General features: G+C 53.4%; 1 protein-coding gene across 10 annotated transcripts in view; it reads right to left on the bottom strand.

The window, feature by feature from the left end:
- The window catches only part of PTPRA (protein tyrosine phosphatase receptor type A), a 100441-nt gene that overhangs the window by 30223 nt on the left and 50032 nt on the right, over positions 1-20186 (bottom strand). Inside the window, exon 1 of one of the 10 annotated variants that reach the window (XM_040556230.1) lies at positions 15587-15610. The exons of 8 other annotated variants lie outside the window; for them this stretch is intronic. Coding sequence is in view for 1 of the 2 variants with exons in the window: in XM_040556228.1 (XP_040412162.1) it covers positions 4127-4147 (21 nt within the window). In the remaining variant the exon portion in view is untranslated. Of the gene's footprint in view, positions 1-4126; positions 4150-15586; positions 15611-20186 lie in introns of those variants that run through there. One more of the 10 variants, XM_040556228.1, reaches the window with a different exon arrangement.

Raw genomic sequence — 20186 nt, 5'->3', positions numbered from 1 at the left:
CTAAAAACCCACCAAACCCTCGTTTTTCCCCCATGGCTCTATTTCCATGCTGTTATTTTTCCTTCCCATCCTTCACACCCCAGCTGGGCATCCTCGAAGAGGATAAAGCGATGCCCGGGGCCCCACCGAGACGCTGGGCGTCTCAAATCGCTCTCCCAGAGCCGTGCCCTTCGACAAGGCAGCCGAGAGAGGAACGAGTGGGGCCGATGTGAGAGGCACCGCTAGGAGAAAGCCCCGGCGCATTGCCGTGGTTATCGCCACGCAGCCCCGCGAGCAGGGGGCGTGCAGGGCGAGTCCTCCTCTCGCCGAAGACGCTCGGCAGTAACAGCAGCTTTATTTCGCCCGCCAGCCTGAAAGAAGCTCAGCTCAGACCGGAGAATGAGAAGAAAAGGGGATTTTTAAGTTTTCAGCCACCCCATCGGATGCAGAACGGGGCACGACGGCTCGGCGGTGCACCAGCAGCGAAGCAAAACTTCACGCTCGCTAGTCCCGGAAGAAAAATGCACTTTTCTGTCCTTGGAGTGGCTGGGATGATTCCCTTTGAGCCCTGCCACGTTGTTCACAACTCATTCTGCATTTTAATCTCGCCAGCAGAAGGCCGGAGGTGACGGCGGTACCGGCAGCGAGGGCGTTCACCATCAGCCTTCAACACGCTCGGGGCACGGGGGAGGACGGTGACCCGCAGAGAACAGGCACAGCCTAAGAGGAACACCCCAAAAGAGAAGAAAAGCAGCCTGGGCGAGCCGGAGCTGTGGGGTTCATCCCGAGGACACCCCGGGGAGGCCACCGGGACCAGCCCAGCTTCCTCCCCTCTAGATGGAGCTCCAGGAGAAGCCTGAGGTCCCTTCCCAAAGCCAAGGCGGACGCACCCTGTCGTCCCCAAAGAGCTCCCCGCCGACAGCTCGGTGCTAAAAGAACTGGAAGGGGTGAAAGGCAGCAAAGAGTCAGACCCATCATCCCCTCCTGCCACACTTGCCCTCGAGGACAAATCCTTTCCCCCTCTTCGCTGGGCAAGGAAGAGGTTTGGCCAGCCCCAAACGATGCTCCGACACGCGGAGCAGCCGCTGCAGTCGGGACCGACTGTAGGAAATGATCTCTCTGAAATTTTTGGAGGTTTAAGTCGCAGCGGGGCCGTGAATATTTCCGCCTGCACGTTCGGCAGCGGGTAAGCGGCGTGCCTTGGGCGTTGGGCAAGAAAAAGCACCAAGAGGGAGTTGCGAGCTCCCTCGATGACAGCAGCCTGGATGCGCGTGAAAGGGAGAACGGGGTCAAGGTAACGCAGCCTTTAGGGCCCCTTCCCCTTTGGTAATGAACAGGAGCTCCCTGGGCAGGCATTAAATATCACCTGGTGTCGCTCCTGTTTCAGTGGTACCCAAATAAACGCGAGGAGGCTACGGCAGCTCACGCTCCCCGCACCAGGCACCGAGGACAAAGCCGTAGGACCCCATGTTTATACAAAAATCTGAAATATTCCCTTTGTAAACACATGAATTCAGTGGGATTTCAGGACATACGTGCTCTGCGAGGGCTGCAGCTCACTAAATTATCAAAGAGAAACCGTGAGCAGGCCAAGCTCGCTCACCGATGGCACAGATTTTGGGGGAGGCCATCCCACCAATGCCAACTTTGCCTCATTTCAGACCAATCCGGGACGATGGAGAACAGCGCCCAGGTTATTTTTAATTCAGTACAACAGCAACATTTTGGACAGCAACAGAGACGTCCCCATCTCTGCAAGTCCCCGCTGTCTCAGCCTTGTGAAAAGGCTCTGAAAAGCAGCCATCCCACAAAAGCGCCCGTCCCCAGCACCCCCCGGCTGGCAGCACAATGCACAGAAGGCTCTTCAGTCTCGCCCCTAAATACGAGACTCCCCTAGCCAGGCGAGAGATGGCACAGGAGCTGGCGGGCAGGGCAGCACAGCCGGCCTCTGTCGCCGCTTGTTGCTGCGCCAACACAAGGCAAACCCTGTTGCCGCAGCCCGACCTCGTATTTTTCTCTGCGGTGGCCAAGCCGAACAAATTCATCTCGTTTTGCTCGCGTGAAATCCACCCTGCCGACGACCGGGGGCAAACCCGGCTCAAATTGCCCTCCTCTTCCTCTTAGTCTGAACCAAAGCTGGGCAGATCAAGGATGCTGAGAGCTCGGGTTTGGTTTCCTGGCTGGGGGGCTCCACCAGAATCCCACGGGGGGATGTCCACAGGGTGCTGACCCGTTCCCTGCTCCCCGTCCTCTCGAGCACGAGCTGCAGCGGAGGCAGGCTCTGGAAGAGGTGGTGCCACCTTCCTTCCCCCCGAGCGCTTTATCCCAAAAGGGTCCAGCTCCGCAGTGCCCGAGGGCTGCCGAGCCGAAGGCAGAGCCCCGGAGCTCAGCCACCGCTCTGCACAAGCTGCCGGCGTGCTCACGCGTCCAACTCCAACAATTAATGAGTTCAAAACAACCCCAGCAATCAATGAGTTCAAAAATAAAAGAAGAATGCTGTGAGCCATCCCGCCTTGCATCCTCACAAGCTCCTGACTGTGGGATTTGGACGCAGACGGAATTAACCCGCTGCCATCTCCCCCCCGACCTGTTTGGGCCGAGGTAGGACCCCAACAGCCAGCCCCGAGGGTGGCATCCCCGCTGCTGCCCCTCGGGACACCGGGGGACGGGCGGCGATGGCCACAGGCAGCGGCAACGCCCAGAAAGAGGAAAGTTTGGGGTGACCTGGTTTGAGGATGCGGCTATTACCGAGTGGCTTTAACCCCCTCATCCCAGCTTAGCCCCCAGGAGCAAGGCCCTCTCCTTGCTAGGGAGTTCCCTCTCCATGTCGGACCAAACATCTCTGCTTTTAAGCCCGGGGTTTTCACATCAGGTCTACGTGTTTGGAGGGGAAAAAAATCACGAACTGCTTGTGAGGCAGAGCTTCACCAAACACAGACACCGTTATTTCTTCCTCCCAATGCCCTGTATTACCTATAACCTCGCCTCTTCTCTTTCTACAGGCAAAGCGGTTCAACAGACTTCTGGAAAAGCAGAGAAAAAAAGAAGACAAAGAAGAAGAAGAAGACGAAGAAGAAGACGAAGGAGAAGAAGAAGACGAACAAGAAGACAAAGAAGACGAAGAAGAAGAAGATGAAGAAGAAGATGAAGATGAAAGAAAAAAAGAAAAAAAGAAAAAAGAAAAAGAAAAAAAGAAAAAAGAGAAAAAGAGAAAGAAAAAGGAAGAGAGAAAGAGAGAGAAAGAGAGATAGATAGAGAGAGAGAGAGAAAGAGAAAGAGAGAGAAAGAGAAAGAGAAAGAAAGAGAAAGAGAAAGAGAAAGAGAAAGAGAAAGAGAAAGAGAAAGAGAAAGAGAAAGAGAAAGAGAAAGAGAAAGAGAAAGAAAGGAAAAGGAAAAGGAAAAGGAAAAGGAAAAGGAAAAGGAAAAGGAAAAGGAAAAGGAAAAGGAAAAGGAAAAGGAAAAGGAAAAGGAAAAGGAAAAGGAAAAGGAACGCGTCAAGCAAATAGCAGGGCAGTGCTGGGAACCTTCACAGGGAGGGCGGTGAAGCTCGGTGCGAGCTCACCAAGCAGTTCCTGTGCTTTGATGGGAAAACCCCAGCCCCGGCTTGGCAGATCCTGCCGCTGTAATTGAAGATGCTGTGCCTGTGCGACAGGGAGCAGAAGCTGAAGCCCTGTAATAGAACCGGCATAACTTTACATAAGGTATCCCGGGAGGACCGGGGCCGACCAGGACAACATTTCTGCATGTGATTGACTCCGCCAGATTAGAGGGTTGCTGTTCCCCCGGCTCCTTGCGGGCACGAGGCTGAAAGCAGCTGGGCCACGAAGGGGGAGGAGGAGAGGATCACGGGGAGATCCCAACCCCGACGCCGTGGCCAGGACACCCCGCGACGCCTTCGGCACGCGGCAGCCGTGCTCCTCCCCCCCAGACCTCCGTATGCAGCGGCTGTAACACGAAAACAAGAGGAGGCCGGCCAACACATCCATGCGCTGAGCCCTTCCTCTCCCGCACCGTACGTCTGTACAGGATTATTCAGCGCCCTCCCGGCCTGCTGCCTGGCAGGCTTTCCCCCCCGCTGACACTCGTCCCCACCTTCACTCTGAAAATAAACCATTTCTTTCGTGGAAGCCAGCTCTAGACTACCCACCGCAGAGATCCGGGTGTGCATTTCAGGCCTGATCCCCAAAAAGGGGAGCCGAACATCCCCAGGGAGATCTTGTGGGTCTCAGCATCTTTGTCCTCCATCTTCTTGTCTCTTCTCGTGCAGTTTCACCCCGTAGGTCCCAGCATGGTGCTGGCGGTGCTGTGACGTGAACAGAAGCCGTGGGACGAGCCTCCATCCCTGGAGGTCTTCACAAGGTGTCCCGACACGGCTGTGGGCGACTTGCTTCAGCAGGGGTTGGACCAGACGGACCCAAAGGTCCTCAGCCAATGCGTGAGTCTGTGGATTTGCACCACCAAACCTTCGTGTTGCTCTTCTCACATCTCCAAGACGACTCTGAGCGGCTCCATGAAGCAGAAGTTGGCTGTAGGGCCGGTGGTGGGCTCCGGCACCACTTCCAGCTACTTTGGGTCTTCCCACTGAAGGTTGGTGCTTGGATCCCCAGCAGAGACGAGTCAAATCCATCTCACTCCATAAATATCACCCTCAGGTACGGAAACACCGACCGACTTGGCAAGAGGTCCCCATGGCTGTCCCCACCCGGCAGGAGCATCCCCCCAGAGCGATCCCCACTGCTCAGGACCAGCCCTGCCTGCAGCACATCACGTCCCCACGGCCCAGCACCGTGCCCGCCTTGCCTCTGGGTCCCACGAAGTCCTCCCGGCACCTTCGTGTAAAGCCTTTTCTTGCTTGCCTTCCATTTCAAAAGGCCCGAAATGGTAAAGGAGGCTTGATGCGGAGCACGAAACCTGGGCTTTCGATGGCTTGGCAAATGGATTTTATCTCGTGATTTTTCTCGCGCACACACCCTCACTGCGCACAAGCTGTTGCTTCGGGGAGCCAGCTATTGCTTCGAGCACACACGAATCATGGCACCACTCTTTTTCTTCCCTTTTTTCACTTGCTGTGTGCCCACCTTCCCTCTGCCAGCCCCTGGGCGGTGGCCCTTCAGCCTCTTGCCACCCATTTCATGGAGGAAACCAGCGCGAGGATCAGAGGCGGCTCCGGGTGGGAGCGGGGAGGGGGCTGAATTTGTAGGTATGGGGTTTTAGAGGGTCGAGGGATCAGCTCCAAATTCCCTCCTGGCTCAAGCAGAGTTTCCAAATGCTTTGTGCCAGAGCCTCTGGCCGTGTAACCTGAGCTTCATCAGCTCAGAAGAGCCCAAGAAGCAGAGGAAGGAGGGAAAAAAAAGATGTAAATTGGGCTTAACGAAAGCACCGAGCGACAAAATAAAAGGATGAGCTCCTCCTTCCGCTTCTGCTTAGCGTCACTGTGCTGGGCCATCCCCAAACAGCCCTTTGTGTTTTACTGGAAAAGGAAAATCGGATTTAAATTCTAACCCCGGGAGGCCTTCGGTTGCAGGAGATGAAGGCAGCTCTGCTCAGGAAGCGAAGCAACCCCGACGAGGAGCTAAATCCCTGCTGCCCCGAGCCCCAGTGCTCCCGTGGAACAGGCCAACACAAGTGGCCTTTTTTCCCCTCCTTTTCCACAGCGAGACTGCGAAATGAAAAGCATCTCTGGCACGTAGGTGTCCCGTGCCCACCAGCAACACCCGTGGTTTGGGTGGAAGAACTCAGGGTTTCCGACACAACTTTTCACCCTCCCCACACGTCTATCCTCCCTGTGGTTTTTGGAGCAAAACCCAGGTTGAGGCAGACAGTAATGCATTTTATTTTATTTTTTAATTGATCTTTTGTAGTGCTCCGATCCCGAACACTCCCTAGCAGCCCCGGGAGGACAGGTCCCAGCCTGCTGCTTGCTCGCACGCCGAGGAGAGAAGGAATGCTCCCGGGATTTCGCGGCCGATGTTCAAAGCCATCTGTGCTCCTCGGGCCACACCGCCCCAGCTGTTTGGAAGCAGGACTCCTCGTGTAATCCCGATGACCCTGAGTCAGTTAAAGGCAGGGCCCAAGCTCTATTTACCTTGGCTCAGCCTTGCGGAGTCCTCTAGTTCCTCCCCGAGTAATGAGCATCCTGCCCGCGGAGAGGGGAGGGACGAGGAACCTCACCCCGTGACTCCTGGCTCTTTTGCCACCTGTACCCCAAGCCTCGGCCATGCCCAACAGCTGGAGTTTGTTCGGTATCAGAAAATACTGGAGTTGTTACAGAAGACTGAGATCCTTCTTTTCTGGGTGAGGATTAAGCTACTTCCAAAGACGAGCTCCAAGGTCACCCAGCGGTACTGGAGCCAAGAAAGAGCCCCACGGCCATTTTAGAATCCGTGCCAAATGAACGCAATGCATCAGACTGGTGTTCAGAGAGCTGACACACCTGCTACGTATTATTCCAGAAAAAAAAAAAAAAACTATTAGGGGAAAAAAAATTGCTCCTTGCTACTGAAGAAACCCTCAGCCCTGCCCTCCAAGCGCAGCGCACCGACACGTTGCTGGCACAAGCCGAGCCCAGAACTTGTCCAACTGACCCAGTTCTCACAAACTGAACAAAACCATCTCGTTTTTGTTGAAAAAAAAGCAGTAATTCACACGAACCAAGATACGTTTTCGGTATGTACAACTCACCGTCCCCTCCTGACCCATTTAGGCGCGCGTTCCCGCAGGGGGGGACCGCGTTACCCGCCGTGTAAAAGCCTAAAATTACACCGCCCTACAAAGAGCTGGGATGAATTGACCCCTCTAAGCCAGCCGGTTGCCAAGCTTTTATCTCCCCCTCATTGTTAACCGATGCTGAAGCGGAATAATGGGACGACACAGGGCTATGCAAGGCACTCCTGCAAAGCCCTGCCTTGGCAACTCCATTGTACCCGCGCCGCCCGCGCTGACTATTGTATCTAGCTACTGGTTTGGAAAGGCAGCAGCATTTCACCCTCAGATATAGGTGTATTTATGATTTCTGTCCAATTACCACTAGCTTCCGTCACGGCGAAGGGAATTAGCCGTGGGGTTGGAATTTGGAGCACAAAAGGCCGGTGGATGAGCGCTCCAGCTGTATTTTCTCGTCCTTCATCCAGTCTAGACTTAAAAGTCCCAGGACGCAGATGACTTCCGCTGCTCTGCCGCGGTATTAAAAAAGCAATAAAGGGAACAATAAAGCGTCACAACGTGTCTAAAATTAGCAGTTTACGAAACAATCCGAGTTTATAATACCCCGAGCACAATGAGGGCAGAGAGCGCAGGGGACGGCTATTTTAAAGCCGCGGGATAAAAGGGAACCTCGCTCAAAACCGTTATCGGGCGAAGAAATCTATCTGCATTGTGTTTCGGTTCTGATACCAACTGAAATAACTGCCTCGAAGCCACCATGGTGCTGCTAAGAACTAGCTAAATTGAGGCAAGGCACCAAAAGCACGCTGCCTTGCCCCAGCAATCGATGCGAGAGCTGCCCACAGTTATTTTCTGCCGGGCTTTAGGTTCCCCTACTTTTGGCAGTGCTCTTCCCCTTTGCACGCTTTGGCTTCTCACGCAGGAGGAGCAGAAAATGGACGGGCTGGTTTCCCCGTGATCCTTGGTTATATTCACGTTTCAGACCTCGTGTAGCACCGAAGCCGGGACTGCGAGTCAATGGGTAATTTCGGAGGAAAACGCCCCAGCAGCCCTTCTGTTGGTATTATTGTTATTTTTAATCGAAATCCTAAACAGGGAACCACGTTTCACACAAGGGCAGTCCCAGAAGAAATACTCCTCCCGTCGCCTGAGAAGATGAAGGTGTCCTTTAAAACAGTATTTAGCCATCATGACGGACGGAAGGCATGCAGAAACCATGCAGGACTGGGAATCACGCAGCATCCAGCTCCTGCTGCCCCCACCATCGGTGGAATTAAAGGAATTAAAGCCCAGGGGGGGGGATGAAATGGCTGTGAAGGAGAAAGGACCTTTCCTCCTGGAAAAGCAGCAGCTCCCTTCCCAGGGAGAACAAGCGGATCCATCGGATCTGTAAGGGGACGGACGTGCCCTGAGCGCGGATCCAAGGGAAGCCCCTGGGGATTCTCGTGTAGGAGGACACCGGAGCTGGAAATGCCCCCGGTCTGCTTCCATTTCTCACACTTAAAGAAGGAAATACGAGCCCTGTCGCTCAGGACCAAATAAAGGTGGGCATTACGGCTCGTGTGGCCTCAGAAATAGCCACACGGGCACTCGGGTAACACACCGTGTACACGCATCCGTGTTTCAAGGACAAATATAACCGTGCAGTCAGCAACTGCGGGGCTGCTGGCACTCTTCAGAAATGTGATGAATAATCTTTCTTCCGCTGAGGCTAAAATAAAAGGTTTCCTTGTACGGGGTTTCCATATGACCCCCGCTGGGGTCCTCTAACTAAACACTCTCCTGTGTTTTCCCTCCTCCCAGGCCCTACGACCACTTGCTCCCTCCTGAAATTCCCAGCTTGGCCCCACTCCACCCTTCCCAGGTAAGAAATTACTCTCGGATCTCTCCGTCCCTCCTTGGAAATCCCTGCAGGGCCACGGATCCTCGCTTTCCTTGCCACCAACAGCAAGAGCGGCCACCCGGGCAGGTAAACGAGGCTGGTGGTGGTGCCGGAGCCTGATTCAGCTCTCGTTGGGAGCTTTAAGTTCAGCATCACCAACTGGTCAGATCCTAACAGGCTTCAGAAGGTTTTCTCAGCATCAACCTGCACAGATTATCAAGGCCAAAAGAGAAGGGAAATGAAATATTCGTAGCCAGCAATGCTCTGCCCCAACGGGTCACCCATTCATTCATAGCTCTGGGCAGCCAAGCTAATAGGATACGGTCTGTTTTTGTTTTTAATTATTATTTTTTTTTAATTTTTTTGTGGGTGAAAGCAAATACAAAACCATTCAATTCTCAGCAGAAGAGTATTTGGTTACTAAGCCCCAGAGCTGACACCCTGCAGTCCTGGGAGATGCCTCAACTGCGGTTTCAGGACAGCTCAAGAGCAATAATTCCCCAGCGGGTTACACCCGGCGACATCTAGAAACACTCAGAACAAAGGCTAAAAAATAGAAAACAAAATAATTTAAAATATTTTAAAATATTAAAAGAAAAACACATTAACCTTGTGACAGAGCACTGTGACCTATGCTTGATTTGAATCCCTACCACCACCAGCCCCCAGCAAGTCCTCCTCCCTTCCAGACCTCTTTCCAGAAGGAAATGAAAACCACATGGCCTGGACAGAGACGGGACCCATTAGATCATCTCGTCCTACCCACCACACAGCAAAAGACGTTTTCCTACAAGAAACTTCCCAAATACTCCAGCCAGTCTTACTTAAAAAGCCCAAAGCAGCGGCTTTTCCACCTTTCCTCGTGGGATGTTACTCCTCCCCGCAGCCTACAACATCTCCCCGCCAGGCAGCCGTCCCCATTAGATTTTCCTTTTGAAAATTTCTTCATTTTCAATTTGCAGTCCCCATCTCTCCCCTGCCTACGTGCATTTATGAGCTACACTAATTAAACAGATTAATACCAAAAAGGAATTGCAGTTTAGGAATAAATTAGTGTGTTTTCCTTTTATCCTCTGTGCAAAGGACCAACGTGTCAAACTAAGTCTTGAGTCTCTCTGACATCTTCCATTTCTAAATTGGTCCCACTGCTCATAATTACACCTCCCCTCTACCCAGACAAGTTCATTTGCTTTCCTTCCCCCCTCCTTTTTAGGGGAGAAGGGAGGAAGGCAGAGAAAAGAGGGGAAAGAGTGGGATCAGGGGAGAAAGAAGAGGGACCCGGCCCATTAGAGCAGTCTAAGTGGTTACAACAGTCCCAGCATATAGGAAAATTGAGGCTCTGATGAATATTCCTGGCTCGGTGGGATCTGGGTTTATCAAATAATTTGGCTTTTCCGCAGCAGGGAACAGCCCCTTGGCTCCCACTCGGAAGGAAGAGGGAGCCTGGCTTCTGGGCAAACTGCAGGCACCGGCTTTGAACACGAAGAACCAAGGTCTGAAACGCTGCTCTAAAAAAAAAATCACGTTTTCATACAAATTGGGCCTCACGTGTACACAAGTTTCGACTGAAAACATCCTAAGGAAAGCCTCAATCACAAAAGTCCACCGCAATGTGCCAGCGCCTTTCCTGGTCGATTTTAAATACAAAATTACACAATTTTACACCCAGATCCGCCCGCTGGGTTGCCCATTGGTGGTATGAGCTGCTCCGAGTTACTTAAGATATTTTTGGGATTAATCAGAATGGAAATTCTCATATTTAACAAATAATTCCCCCGTTGACCTAAGAGCCCTCCTGCTATTCAGGGTCCCGGTCTGGGCCGTTCAGCTGACACAAGAAGGAAAATAAATGGCAATTCATGCTGGGGACTTTCTCAGCCCCCACTTTAGGGTTTCAACTCATTACGAACATTAACTTAAATGCAAGATCTCCATTTCCCGTGGAGGCTGGGAAGTGTAAAAAAGGGGGCTTTGGGGGAAAGATGAAGGCAACGGGGCGGAATTGCCACGAAGAGTTCACCTACACCGCTGGACTTGGTTTGACGTGCTAACATTTGTCTGGCCAGCCACCTTAACGCCTTCTCGCTCCAAACATTTCACCTTTTAGTGTTTTGCCAAAGGAAAACGTCTTCCCGTCCAAGGGTCTGGAAGTTACGGGGACGTTTTTGGTGGGAGAGGTGTTCCGGGTAGGAATCCCCCTCAAGGAGGACGGCTGGGAGGCGGGCGCTGCAGAAGGGCTCTGTGCTCGCGTTAGCACCAAAGCTCACGTCCCACCCTTGTGCAGCGCGGTCGAATATTTCAAAATATGCAGCTGACCTCAGCGTGTCCACGTCTCCTCCGTGCCCTTTACTTTTCCGACTGCTTCTCCTGGACGGGAAGGAGGCGGGCGGCCGAGCTGCAGCGAGCACGGCAGGAGCCAGGAACCGCTGCAGTCGCTGGCCTGGCGCCAGGCTGGGCTTTTTGCCTTGAAAACGTGAATTACGGAGGGCTGTAGGAGCAAATATTTATTCCGAGAGCCCCAACGCTTATTAACAGACCGAAATAAAGTGGGTTTGGGAAATGGGAAAGGCAAATCAGCAGGGAAACGCGGAGCACGACCAGGCAGCCTGCCCTTCTTTTGCTGCACCTCTTGGCGGCGAAGGAAGTGGTTGTAGGGCGTTTATTTGCAAAACTGCAGCCAGGAACTCCAGCAGCAGCAATGCCCTCCCTCGTGTCGATTGTTCCTCTGTGCTGGGAATATCTGATGGGCGGGCAGGTGCCCCTCTCCTTCCTTGGCTTTTTGGAATCGTCGATGCCCGAAATCAGAATCAGGACCAGAAGCGTTATTAGGGGAGGCGCAGGATGGGAAGGGCTGGCCCCTAGCCCTGTGCGTGCTGTTTCAAAGCCTCCGAGGGAAAATAAAAAGCCCTAGAAAGGCCACGACTGCTGTCAGCGATGCGAGTACCTCTGAAAAGGTATTCTGAAAATGGCCTGGCTGTTGGGAGAGGGAAAGCATTAGAGAAATTGAAGTGATTTAGGCAAAGCTGCCTAATTCTTCCCCTTCTGCATGTAAAAACCACCGGGCTGTTCCACCACGAGTAAACCACTCTGAATGCAGCTCACTGCTTGGAAAATCACCGAGGTCAAAAGCATGGCAGAAAACAAGAAAAAAGGATTAAACAAATGGATGATATAATCTGCGCAGCTATAATTCAAGCCTCAGAGGTACAAATAGCTGCACCACGGGGCTCGAGCCAACCGCTAATTTACAGCGCTGCCGGGCCGGGGGGGCAGCTCCCACCCCCACAAGCCCAGCAATGCCTAATTGCTCCTTTCTGCATCTCTGACACCTTCCTCGGAAGCCCTACAGCTGGTGCCAGCTCGCAGAAGGCACTGGAGAGCCTGAGAAGTGGAGGGATGTGCCTCGCTGCCGCTGCGACCCGCACGGTCCTGGTGCTCTCGTGGGGCCCCCGCGCGAACCAAGGGGAGGTGGCTCCAACCCACGGGGACAGGAGACCATCAGAGCCCAATATTTGCCAATCTGATGGAAAAGGAAGCGATGGATTGGTTTTCACGGTGTTTTTACAAGACCTGAACTGCAGACAGGCGCTTGCTGGGATATTCAGAGACTTCTGAGCACTTCAGTGTCTTTGCAGACCCCCCTCAAAACTCGCACGGGACGCATCTGGCGTGGAGGTGATAGGACCATCGGCTGGTGGGGTGGTGGCTTTCAGAACGGGTCACCCGACTGCTCCTGGTTGTCCTGCTGCAAACTGTACACGCGCCAGGACAAACGTGCACTCACGAGGAGAAAAGCTTTTGGGTGGTGCACCCTTGAGTACTGAAACCAAAACGGAATCTTTAAACACGTAAAATTCTGGCTTACGGCACGGGAGGCTTTGGAGAGGGGATGCGAGCCTCCCTCTTCGGCCAGCTCCACCTACGGGAAGGACCTCGGAGAGCATCTCTGGAAGATGGGGTGCTGTTTTCCGTACAGCAGCAGCCACACGCTCCAGTTGGATCAGGAAAGTAGGCTGCTGAGAAGAAATAACCTCGCTCCTTCCCGAAAGCAAAAGCCAGACAATTCGGATGAAATCGGTTTGGGGCACAAAAAAGAAAAATAAATGGGTTTTGGGCTCCTACCTGGACAGGGCACAGCACCAGGGACATTTCTTGGGGTCTGTGACCACAACCCCATCACCCTCACATGAGAGCAGTGTTAATGCTCCATTACCTGAAGGATCTGACCAGCTCTCATCAAGGGGAGGGTCTAGGACAGGAGTTAAATGTAGGACTGCCTACATTTTGCCTTGTATTTGATTGCACAGTCGTGCCTTGGGCAATACCCGACAGCTTTGGGAAAAGCATGCTCAGAACCCGATTTAAAGAAGAAACCAGAAGACCAGCACTGAGGCAAAATCCAGCAAAACTATTCAACGAGGCCTTTGTAATTTAACAGATCTGTATTTTTGATTCGATGTAAAAGCAAGGGGGAATTCCCTTCTGACACCGGGTTGTGCAGACGTCTATCGGGGCCAGATGGAGCCAGCCCCGCCGTGGGCGCAGATTTCAACAGGTCCTGCAGATGCAGACCACCATCGTGCCTTTTCTGGTGAAGCACCAAAGCACTTCAGAAAAAATCTGGCTCCCAGCAAGCAGCAGCAGCTCACCAGCATCAGAAAATAAAGCCATTCCGCTCTCAGTTTCATGGCCAAGGCTGGGGTTTACATCCTGCCCAGCATGGATCCCAGGGGAAAAAAAGCGTGAAGGGGTGCACCAGGAGCGTGCTGGGCACAGTCCAGCTGCTTTCATGGTGGTGCCGAGCAGCGATGCTCAAACCAACCACGGTATGGGGACCAAAAGCGATCCTGAGTGTGCCGGTGACGACCTGCATCACATCACCCTCACAGCATTTTCGGTTAAGCAGTTGATGAAGATGAATCATCGTCTCCAGCCAGCTGACAGCGTTCGAAACGCACTGAAACAGGCACTTTAATAACAATAGAAAACTCTTAAACACCTGCCTGAGGGGTGAGCAAAGTAGTGGCTAGCAGATAGTGTCTTCTTTTATTAAAGCGCAAATAAAATTGAACCGGGGAGACGTTTGGAAGCAGTTAATGCAGAAGAGAACGCGGGTTGCCCACCCAACATCTTCTGCTGAGCACCTGGCTGATGGATGGGGACTTTTGGGGTGCTCGGGGAGCTTCTGTGCCCGTGGGCACCCAGCTGTGTGCCTGCCCGAGCCAGGGCTTGTGTCGGGGAGCTGGGGGCATCGCTGCGACCCCGCGGGCTGGGCTGGCGGCTGAGCAGCAGATCCCTTTCCTGTGCTCAGTCCTCTGGGGAAAGAAACCTTTGTAAGGCATCTGTGAGCTCTCGTCCAGCAGATCTCGGGCTCCTCACAGCTCTGCAGGAGGCAGAGCAGCACCAGCGACGTGCCACGGGCTCTTCTGGCACCCGAGCCCGCTGCCCTGCTCCCAGTTTTAGCAGAAGCGGCGACGGGTCGGTGAGCCGGCCCCGAGCGCGCGGTTGGCGCCCGCGCAGCTGAAGGCAGTGAGCCCTTGCAACGGCGGGCTCAGAACGGTTTTTTAACTGTAATTTCGGGCAAGGCTCAGCTGTGCCTTCCCGGGGACACCTGCTCTGGGGCCGAACCCCTGAAGAGCTCCAGCCCTGAACCCCAGCAGCTCCAGCCGTGCGCCCATCCGAAACCGACCGAAAGCATCCCAGCAATGCCTCCCCTGCCCGCCAGCACCAGGGGGTCCGGCCGGCCTCTCCTGGCCAACCCAACCCGATTCCTAAGCTTCAGCCCTTCCTCGGGTCATCCTTCTTGCCGTCCCATCCCCAGCTGCTTCCTTTTCCCTAGGCAGAGCCCGCATCCCCTCCCCGTGCTGCTCCGCAGGGAGGAGCGGCGCGCAGCAGCGGGCGGTAACGAAACCCGAACGGTTTGTGGCTGCAGAGCCCTTCCTGCTCCTGCCCCCCTGCACCTCAGCCGCTCAGCCAGCGGTTTAGGTGCTGTAATATCCACTCGTCTGGGGAGGAGCAGCAGCAGTTAATCCACAGAACTGGTTTGTCCCAGATACAAAGTCTTTTGCAATAACTACGGCGCTTGGGTGCCCCTCAGCTCCCTAGCGGCACGGTTTTGTTCGCTCAGTTTGGTCACTTCTCCAACCCCCTCTACAGGACTGAAAGCCGTCCACGTTAACATTTTGGGGTGGCTTTTTTTGCTTTTGGTGGTTTTTCTTCATTTTTTTTTAAGGACGAGGTCCATTTCTGCTGGCAGACCTCCACCACTTTGGCCTCGTGCTTCCTCGGAGCTTGGCATGAGGTGAGAGCCGAGGTTGCCCACAGCATCTCCTAGGGGAGGTGCGGGCACACCGGCACGCTGCACCCGCAGGGGACTTTGCAGTGGAGAAAGGGAAGAGCCACGGAGAAATAAAGCATGGTTTTGGAGTACAAACTCCATCCCTAATGAAGCGTTTTACTTTGCAGAGCTCCTTCCCTCTCACCAGCTCCCCAAGGAGCCCCCTGACCTTGCTGAATTGCGCATCAAAGCAAATGCTCGCTGCAGCAGCAAAACCCCATGGGTTGAAATATTTTTTTCCCCACATCCAGTAGGCTTCAGCCAGCATCCCACCCGCTCCCCCAGGACACCAGAGCCAACTCCGACCCAGGACAGAAGCACCTGGATAGCAGAGAAGGGGCAGGAGAGCGGGTGTACATCTTGCAAAAGCACCAGCCTTGACAGGTATCTACACGCTGCATTCAAAAAGCAAGTCTGGGAGTCAAATTCACGAGCCATCAAGCAACAGTCACCCAAAACCGAGCAGCACTTTAGCACTTTCCTCCCCTGTGGCCTCCAGATAATCCTCGCTCGATCCATCAGGAATAATTTACCTCTTTCCACAGCGAGCGCATCCCTCGGCGCCGCAGGTACCAGCCGCCTGTCCTCGGTCTAGGTGCGGTGACGCTTGGACCAGGCTCAGAGCAACTGGCTCTACTTGTAAGACTGATGAAGGTTTTTGTCTCAGAACCGGAGGATTTACGCATCAAAAGCTCGTCTGCCTCTCCCCACCTGCAGCAGCTTACCTGCTACCAGCTCCTGCTTCCCGAAAACCGCGTCTACCGCCGACCATCACGGGTGGAACATCGCGGCACCGCGAATACACCGCTCCTCCAGGGGGTACTGCCTCCAGCCTGCCTCACCCCCCGTCTCCATCCTCATATAAACCCCCACAATTATCTATTTGCCCTAAAAACGACTCGGTGTGAAAAGGGAACAGGTCCCCGAGCGAGCAGCGCGGACCTCGGCGGTTCCTCCCCGCAAGCAGCTCATGCGTGCGCGCCGTACAAGTGTGACAAAGCTGCCCGACCGCAGCCTGGAACTGCCAGAGCTCCACGTGCTGCTTGCCAAATTCCTGTAGCATATGTCAGTTTTGTTTTCTTTTTAATCACGGCAGAAGCCACAGAAGATTTAGACAGCGATGGTAAAGGAAAGAGCAGCGGTCAAGGGGGATGACGCCTCGTGAAAGAGGAAAGTGAGCCTGAGGACAGGGGGTTTCCAGCGTATCGCTGCTGGAAAGACCCGGTAGGTTGATATATTTAACTTTCAGCAGTGAACTTGGAGTATTTGGACTACAAAACATTTAAATGACATCACGAGAAATGCACTCTCGACGAGAGAGGCGAAGCTAGCCGTGTCGGTAGGCGCGGACCTGTTGAGCCGCATTGCTGACCCGCATTCAGCCGTCGGACGGATCGCTCAGCACCCCGCGGGCTTTACGTCACGCCGCAAGGTCCTGGGGCAGGAAACCTGTGGGTGCGACTCCGTAATTTCACGGCCTTCAGCTTGCATAAGGCGGACCTGGATGTTCTCATCGGTCCCTCCGCCTTCGGTGCCCTCTCCGCGCGGTGCTGTGACCACGTTTGTCAGAAGGGTGCCCCGAATCTGTCACTAAACAGCCTATAAAATAAACGCACTCATCTCTTTACCAACAAACCCAAAGCAGGGCTGGTTAAATTTCCTTTCCGTGCATTATTTAGCAGGCACTTCTGCCACCTAGTTCACCCCCGGGGTTTCCAAATCCCCCTGCAAAGGCGCTGACGTTTGGCAGCCTCCTTTGCCCCGGGGAGGCCACAGCCACGCACGCTCGGGGTTTCCTGCCGCAGACCTTTCATCTGCTCTGCTTCTTTGTTGGGTTTTTATCATCAGATAGCAGGGACCTGACCTGTTAACACCCCCCTGTGACGGTGAGATGGGGGAAAGGAAAGCCAGCATCAGCACCGAGGACGCCCTGGAAGAGCAGGAGCGGACAGAGGTGACTTAAATCAAAGGAAACACGCACCGCTCCATCCTTCAGAGGCACATCCCGGCCTCCCACGATGACTAAGAAGTCCGAACGTCTTCCCTTCTGTGTTTTCACTTCCTCGACTTGTCATCTCCTCCCATTGTTCTCACCAGGATTAGATAAACTCTCTGCTGGCAAGGAGCGGGCGCTCACCCCTGTTGCCCAACGCCGCGCACGCAGAGGAACGCGGGTTTCGCTGAGGCTCAGTAAGAAAAAGATCTGGTTTGAGCTGGGAAAGCAAACATTTGAATCACCTCGCATGTTATGTGATGATTTGAAGGAGATTTTCTTTTCAAGGAGACACAGATCAGCTCAGCCTTTCACGGGACCAAAGGCAACCAGAGCAGAGATGTGTCTGAAGTCCCCGACGTGACAAAAAAGATTCCTATAGATTCAGCTCCACCAGCATTAGGCGTAAATGTGACTGTGATTAGCCTTGCTTGATCTCAGCGCAGACACAATGTTGAGGAAACCCTCAAAACTCAGCAAGTAAACGCCACCGAGAAGCTGAGCACAGGACGCAGATGGCAGCTGCAAGCCTCCTGAAAGTTTGGGCTGTGGTTGCTACCCCCTGCAACCACCGGGCTGGTGCAGCTTCCCGTCCCGCTCAGGTGCCAGGTACATCGGTTGCTGCCAGCGGTTTTTCAAGACCATATTGCAAAAAAAAAAAAAAAAAATCACCCGTTTCAAGATTTCTCTGCACTGACCGTTATGCCGAATTAGCATACGGGCTGCAGGCGGCATAAAAATGAGGTCTTCCTAAAGACCTGCGAGGGGAAACCTGTCTGCAGAACGAGGCACCAGAAAAAAACCTACTGGTGAGGGAGGCGGCTGCCAGCAGTGAGACGGAGGGTGGAGGTGTTTGCTCCTACACAGCAGCTCCAGGTAGGGCCAGCAGGTCCCTGCACGCTTCCCAGCGGGGTTTCTGTAGACAGTTGTCTCATCCAAGTCCTCAGCCCGAGCGCTAGCCATGTGTGCTCAGCGCCGATCGTTTGTGAAATGGGTCCTCCAAACCTCGGGGCGGTTTTGGCACTAACAGGCCAAGAGGTCAGCTCGCATCAGTGAGGTCAGGTTCGAGGAGGAAGGTTGAAGCTTCATGGAGAAGAAGCCTAGTCGAAGTGCCTGCAGGACTCAGGAGCACAAGCACCAGAGATCTGCGATTTCTGGTCTCAGGGTAACCTCTGTGGGTCTGAAATGTCCCCCAGGGCTCAACCCGCACATCAGCAAAAGCCAAAATCTGAGAGCGGCCTTTAAAACTTTGACAAGGAGTACAGCCACCAGCAGCTTTGATCAAAACTGTATCTTCTAAGATCAAAATCAATCTTCTAAGTGGGGTGAAAAGCCTTTCTCAGCTTGGCCACCATCCGAAACAGAAGCCACCAGGGTGAAGACCTCTGCAGAAGAACCAAGGTCTTCCCGGCCACCGGACGCATGGCGAAGGGACATGGTGACAGGGCTGGGTCATCTCCTCCTTGCTTCTTCCGCAGTTTGCTCCCAGCTGCCGTGTGATCAGTGAGAGGACAAAGTGATGGCACAAAATGGTCTTCCTGAGGAGTTTACCTTTCAGAGTGGCTCCTGGAAATCTCCTCGGTCCCCTCCGAGGGCAGCCGGTGCCTCCGCGCAGCCTCCCTTGCAGCAGCAGCAGCGCTCCAACAACAAATTAAATTTCAAGTTAATAAGGGAACGCATACCAGCAGAGCGAGCCAACCACAATTACCGACTATTATCTGCCAGGAAAGATCTTTCAGTTATTGTGGGTAGCGCTGAAAACATCGTCTTGGTGATCAGCGCCGCTGGAGACGGCGAGAAGAAAACCACACGCGTTGAGTATCGCACAACGCCCCGGGGCACGGCGCCTTGCTCCCCACCTCCCGAAGGATGCTGGCAACGCGGCTGGGAAAGGCTCAGGGAAGGACAGGGATGATCTGGAGGAGGTGCGCAGCTTCTGGTGGACTTTCTTGGAAGAAGAAATGTGGTTTCAGTACCCCCACGCTCAACAAAACGTCGCAGCAGGCGCTCCGCGCAGCACTGGTGTCGATCTGACTGTCGCCAACCCCCTTTTGAGCAGCTCACCGCTCAACCTGAACTTCTAACCCACTCAAAAACCCCACAAACGCACACAGCCCAGCTGTGTCTGCGGTAGCGAACCATTATTCATCACAGAACCATCTCGGTGGGAAAAGACCTTCGAGGTCTGCGCGTCCAGCCTCTTGCTTTGGGCGTGCCGCGGCGCTCTTCCCAACCCAACGCCGCAGATGCGAGCGGTGGGACCACGTGTGCACCACCAGCCTCATCTCCCACACCTCTGCATGACATGCTGAATTGATCTCCTAAAGGAAGAAATTCTCCTTTTTCCCCTATCAAAAGCAGTTTTTGAGTAAATAGGTACACTCTAGACAAAGCCTTTTAGATGAACAGCCCAACGTGTTCATCCTTTCTACGGTCTACTTTCCTACTGTCTAGGAAAATGAAGGATTATCAGCTAATTATTTAATACCAGCAAGTTTAGTCAAATTTTAAGTGACGATGATGGATTTAGCATCCATTCAGAATTCTGAGCTAAAATACTAAGCCAACCTCTTTACGCGAAGCCCGGTTTTAAGCCACCCAAGCTTCAAGTGATCCTTTCATAGCTCTTCCTATTCCTACGAGACATCGTAATTTTAAATATTGGATAATTCGAGGCTGCAAGCTTGAAGGTTTCTTTGAAACGTCAGCTTCTTGCTTTTTGAAGACAGACTGATGGCACTGTAGCTAATTTGCTTAATTAGTAATTTACAGGAAGATCTCTCTAAGAGAACGTAAAACCCTTCAAATGAAACGCTCTAAGTGCAAAATCAAGAGACCATCCATAATGGGTGTTTACGCCCATCTTCTACACATTTTGGGCTGTAGTTCCTGCTGTTGATGGACTTACTCCTCCCAGCCACGGAGCTGAACCTCACAAAGGTCAAACACAACTGTTCCAGGTTCTCCCTATAACCGGGAGCGTGGCTTTTTCAAAATCGTGCCAAGATGGAAAATCGGATGAGAAGGAAAGAGGCCAGCAGAGAAAATGAACACGGGCATCGGGATGCTGTCACACGGCCCCATCCGCCCCGGATGGAAGGAGTTTTCCCCAAACTTCAGCTGCTGTGTGCTGTCCCCCAGGCGCACAAACCTTGCAAAACACCCATGGGTGCTCGTGGAGCGCAGGGAGAAGGCTCGCACAGATGTTCGTTTTGTAAGAAATGATAATTCATGCAAATCCCTGCTCCGAGCAAATTCCACAGTAGTGCATCTTATCGCAAGCCAAACAGAAAGTACAGATACATTTGAGATCCATAAGCCTGCATTAAAAG

The sequence above is a fragment of the Cygnus olor genome, chromosome 4 (assembly GCF_009769625.2).
Source record: "Cygnus olor isolate bCygOlo1 chromosome 4, bCygOlo1.pri.v2, whole genome shotgun sequence".
NCBI lineage: Eukaryota > Metazoa > Chordata > Aves > Anseriformes > Anatidae > Cygnus > Cygnus olor.
This window is presented reverse-complemented; position numbering and strand designations above follow the sequence as displayed.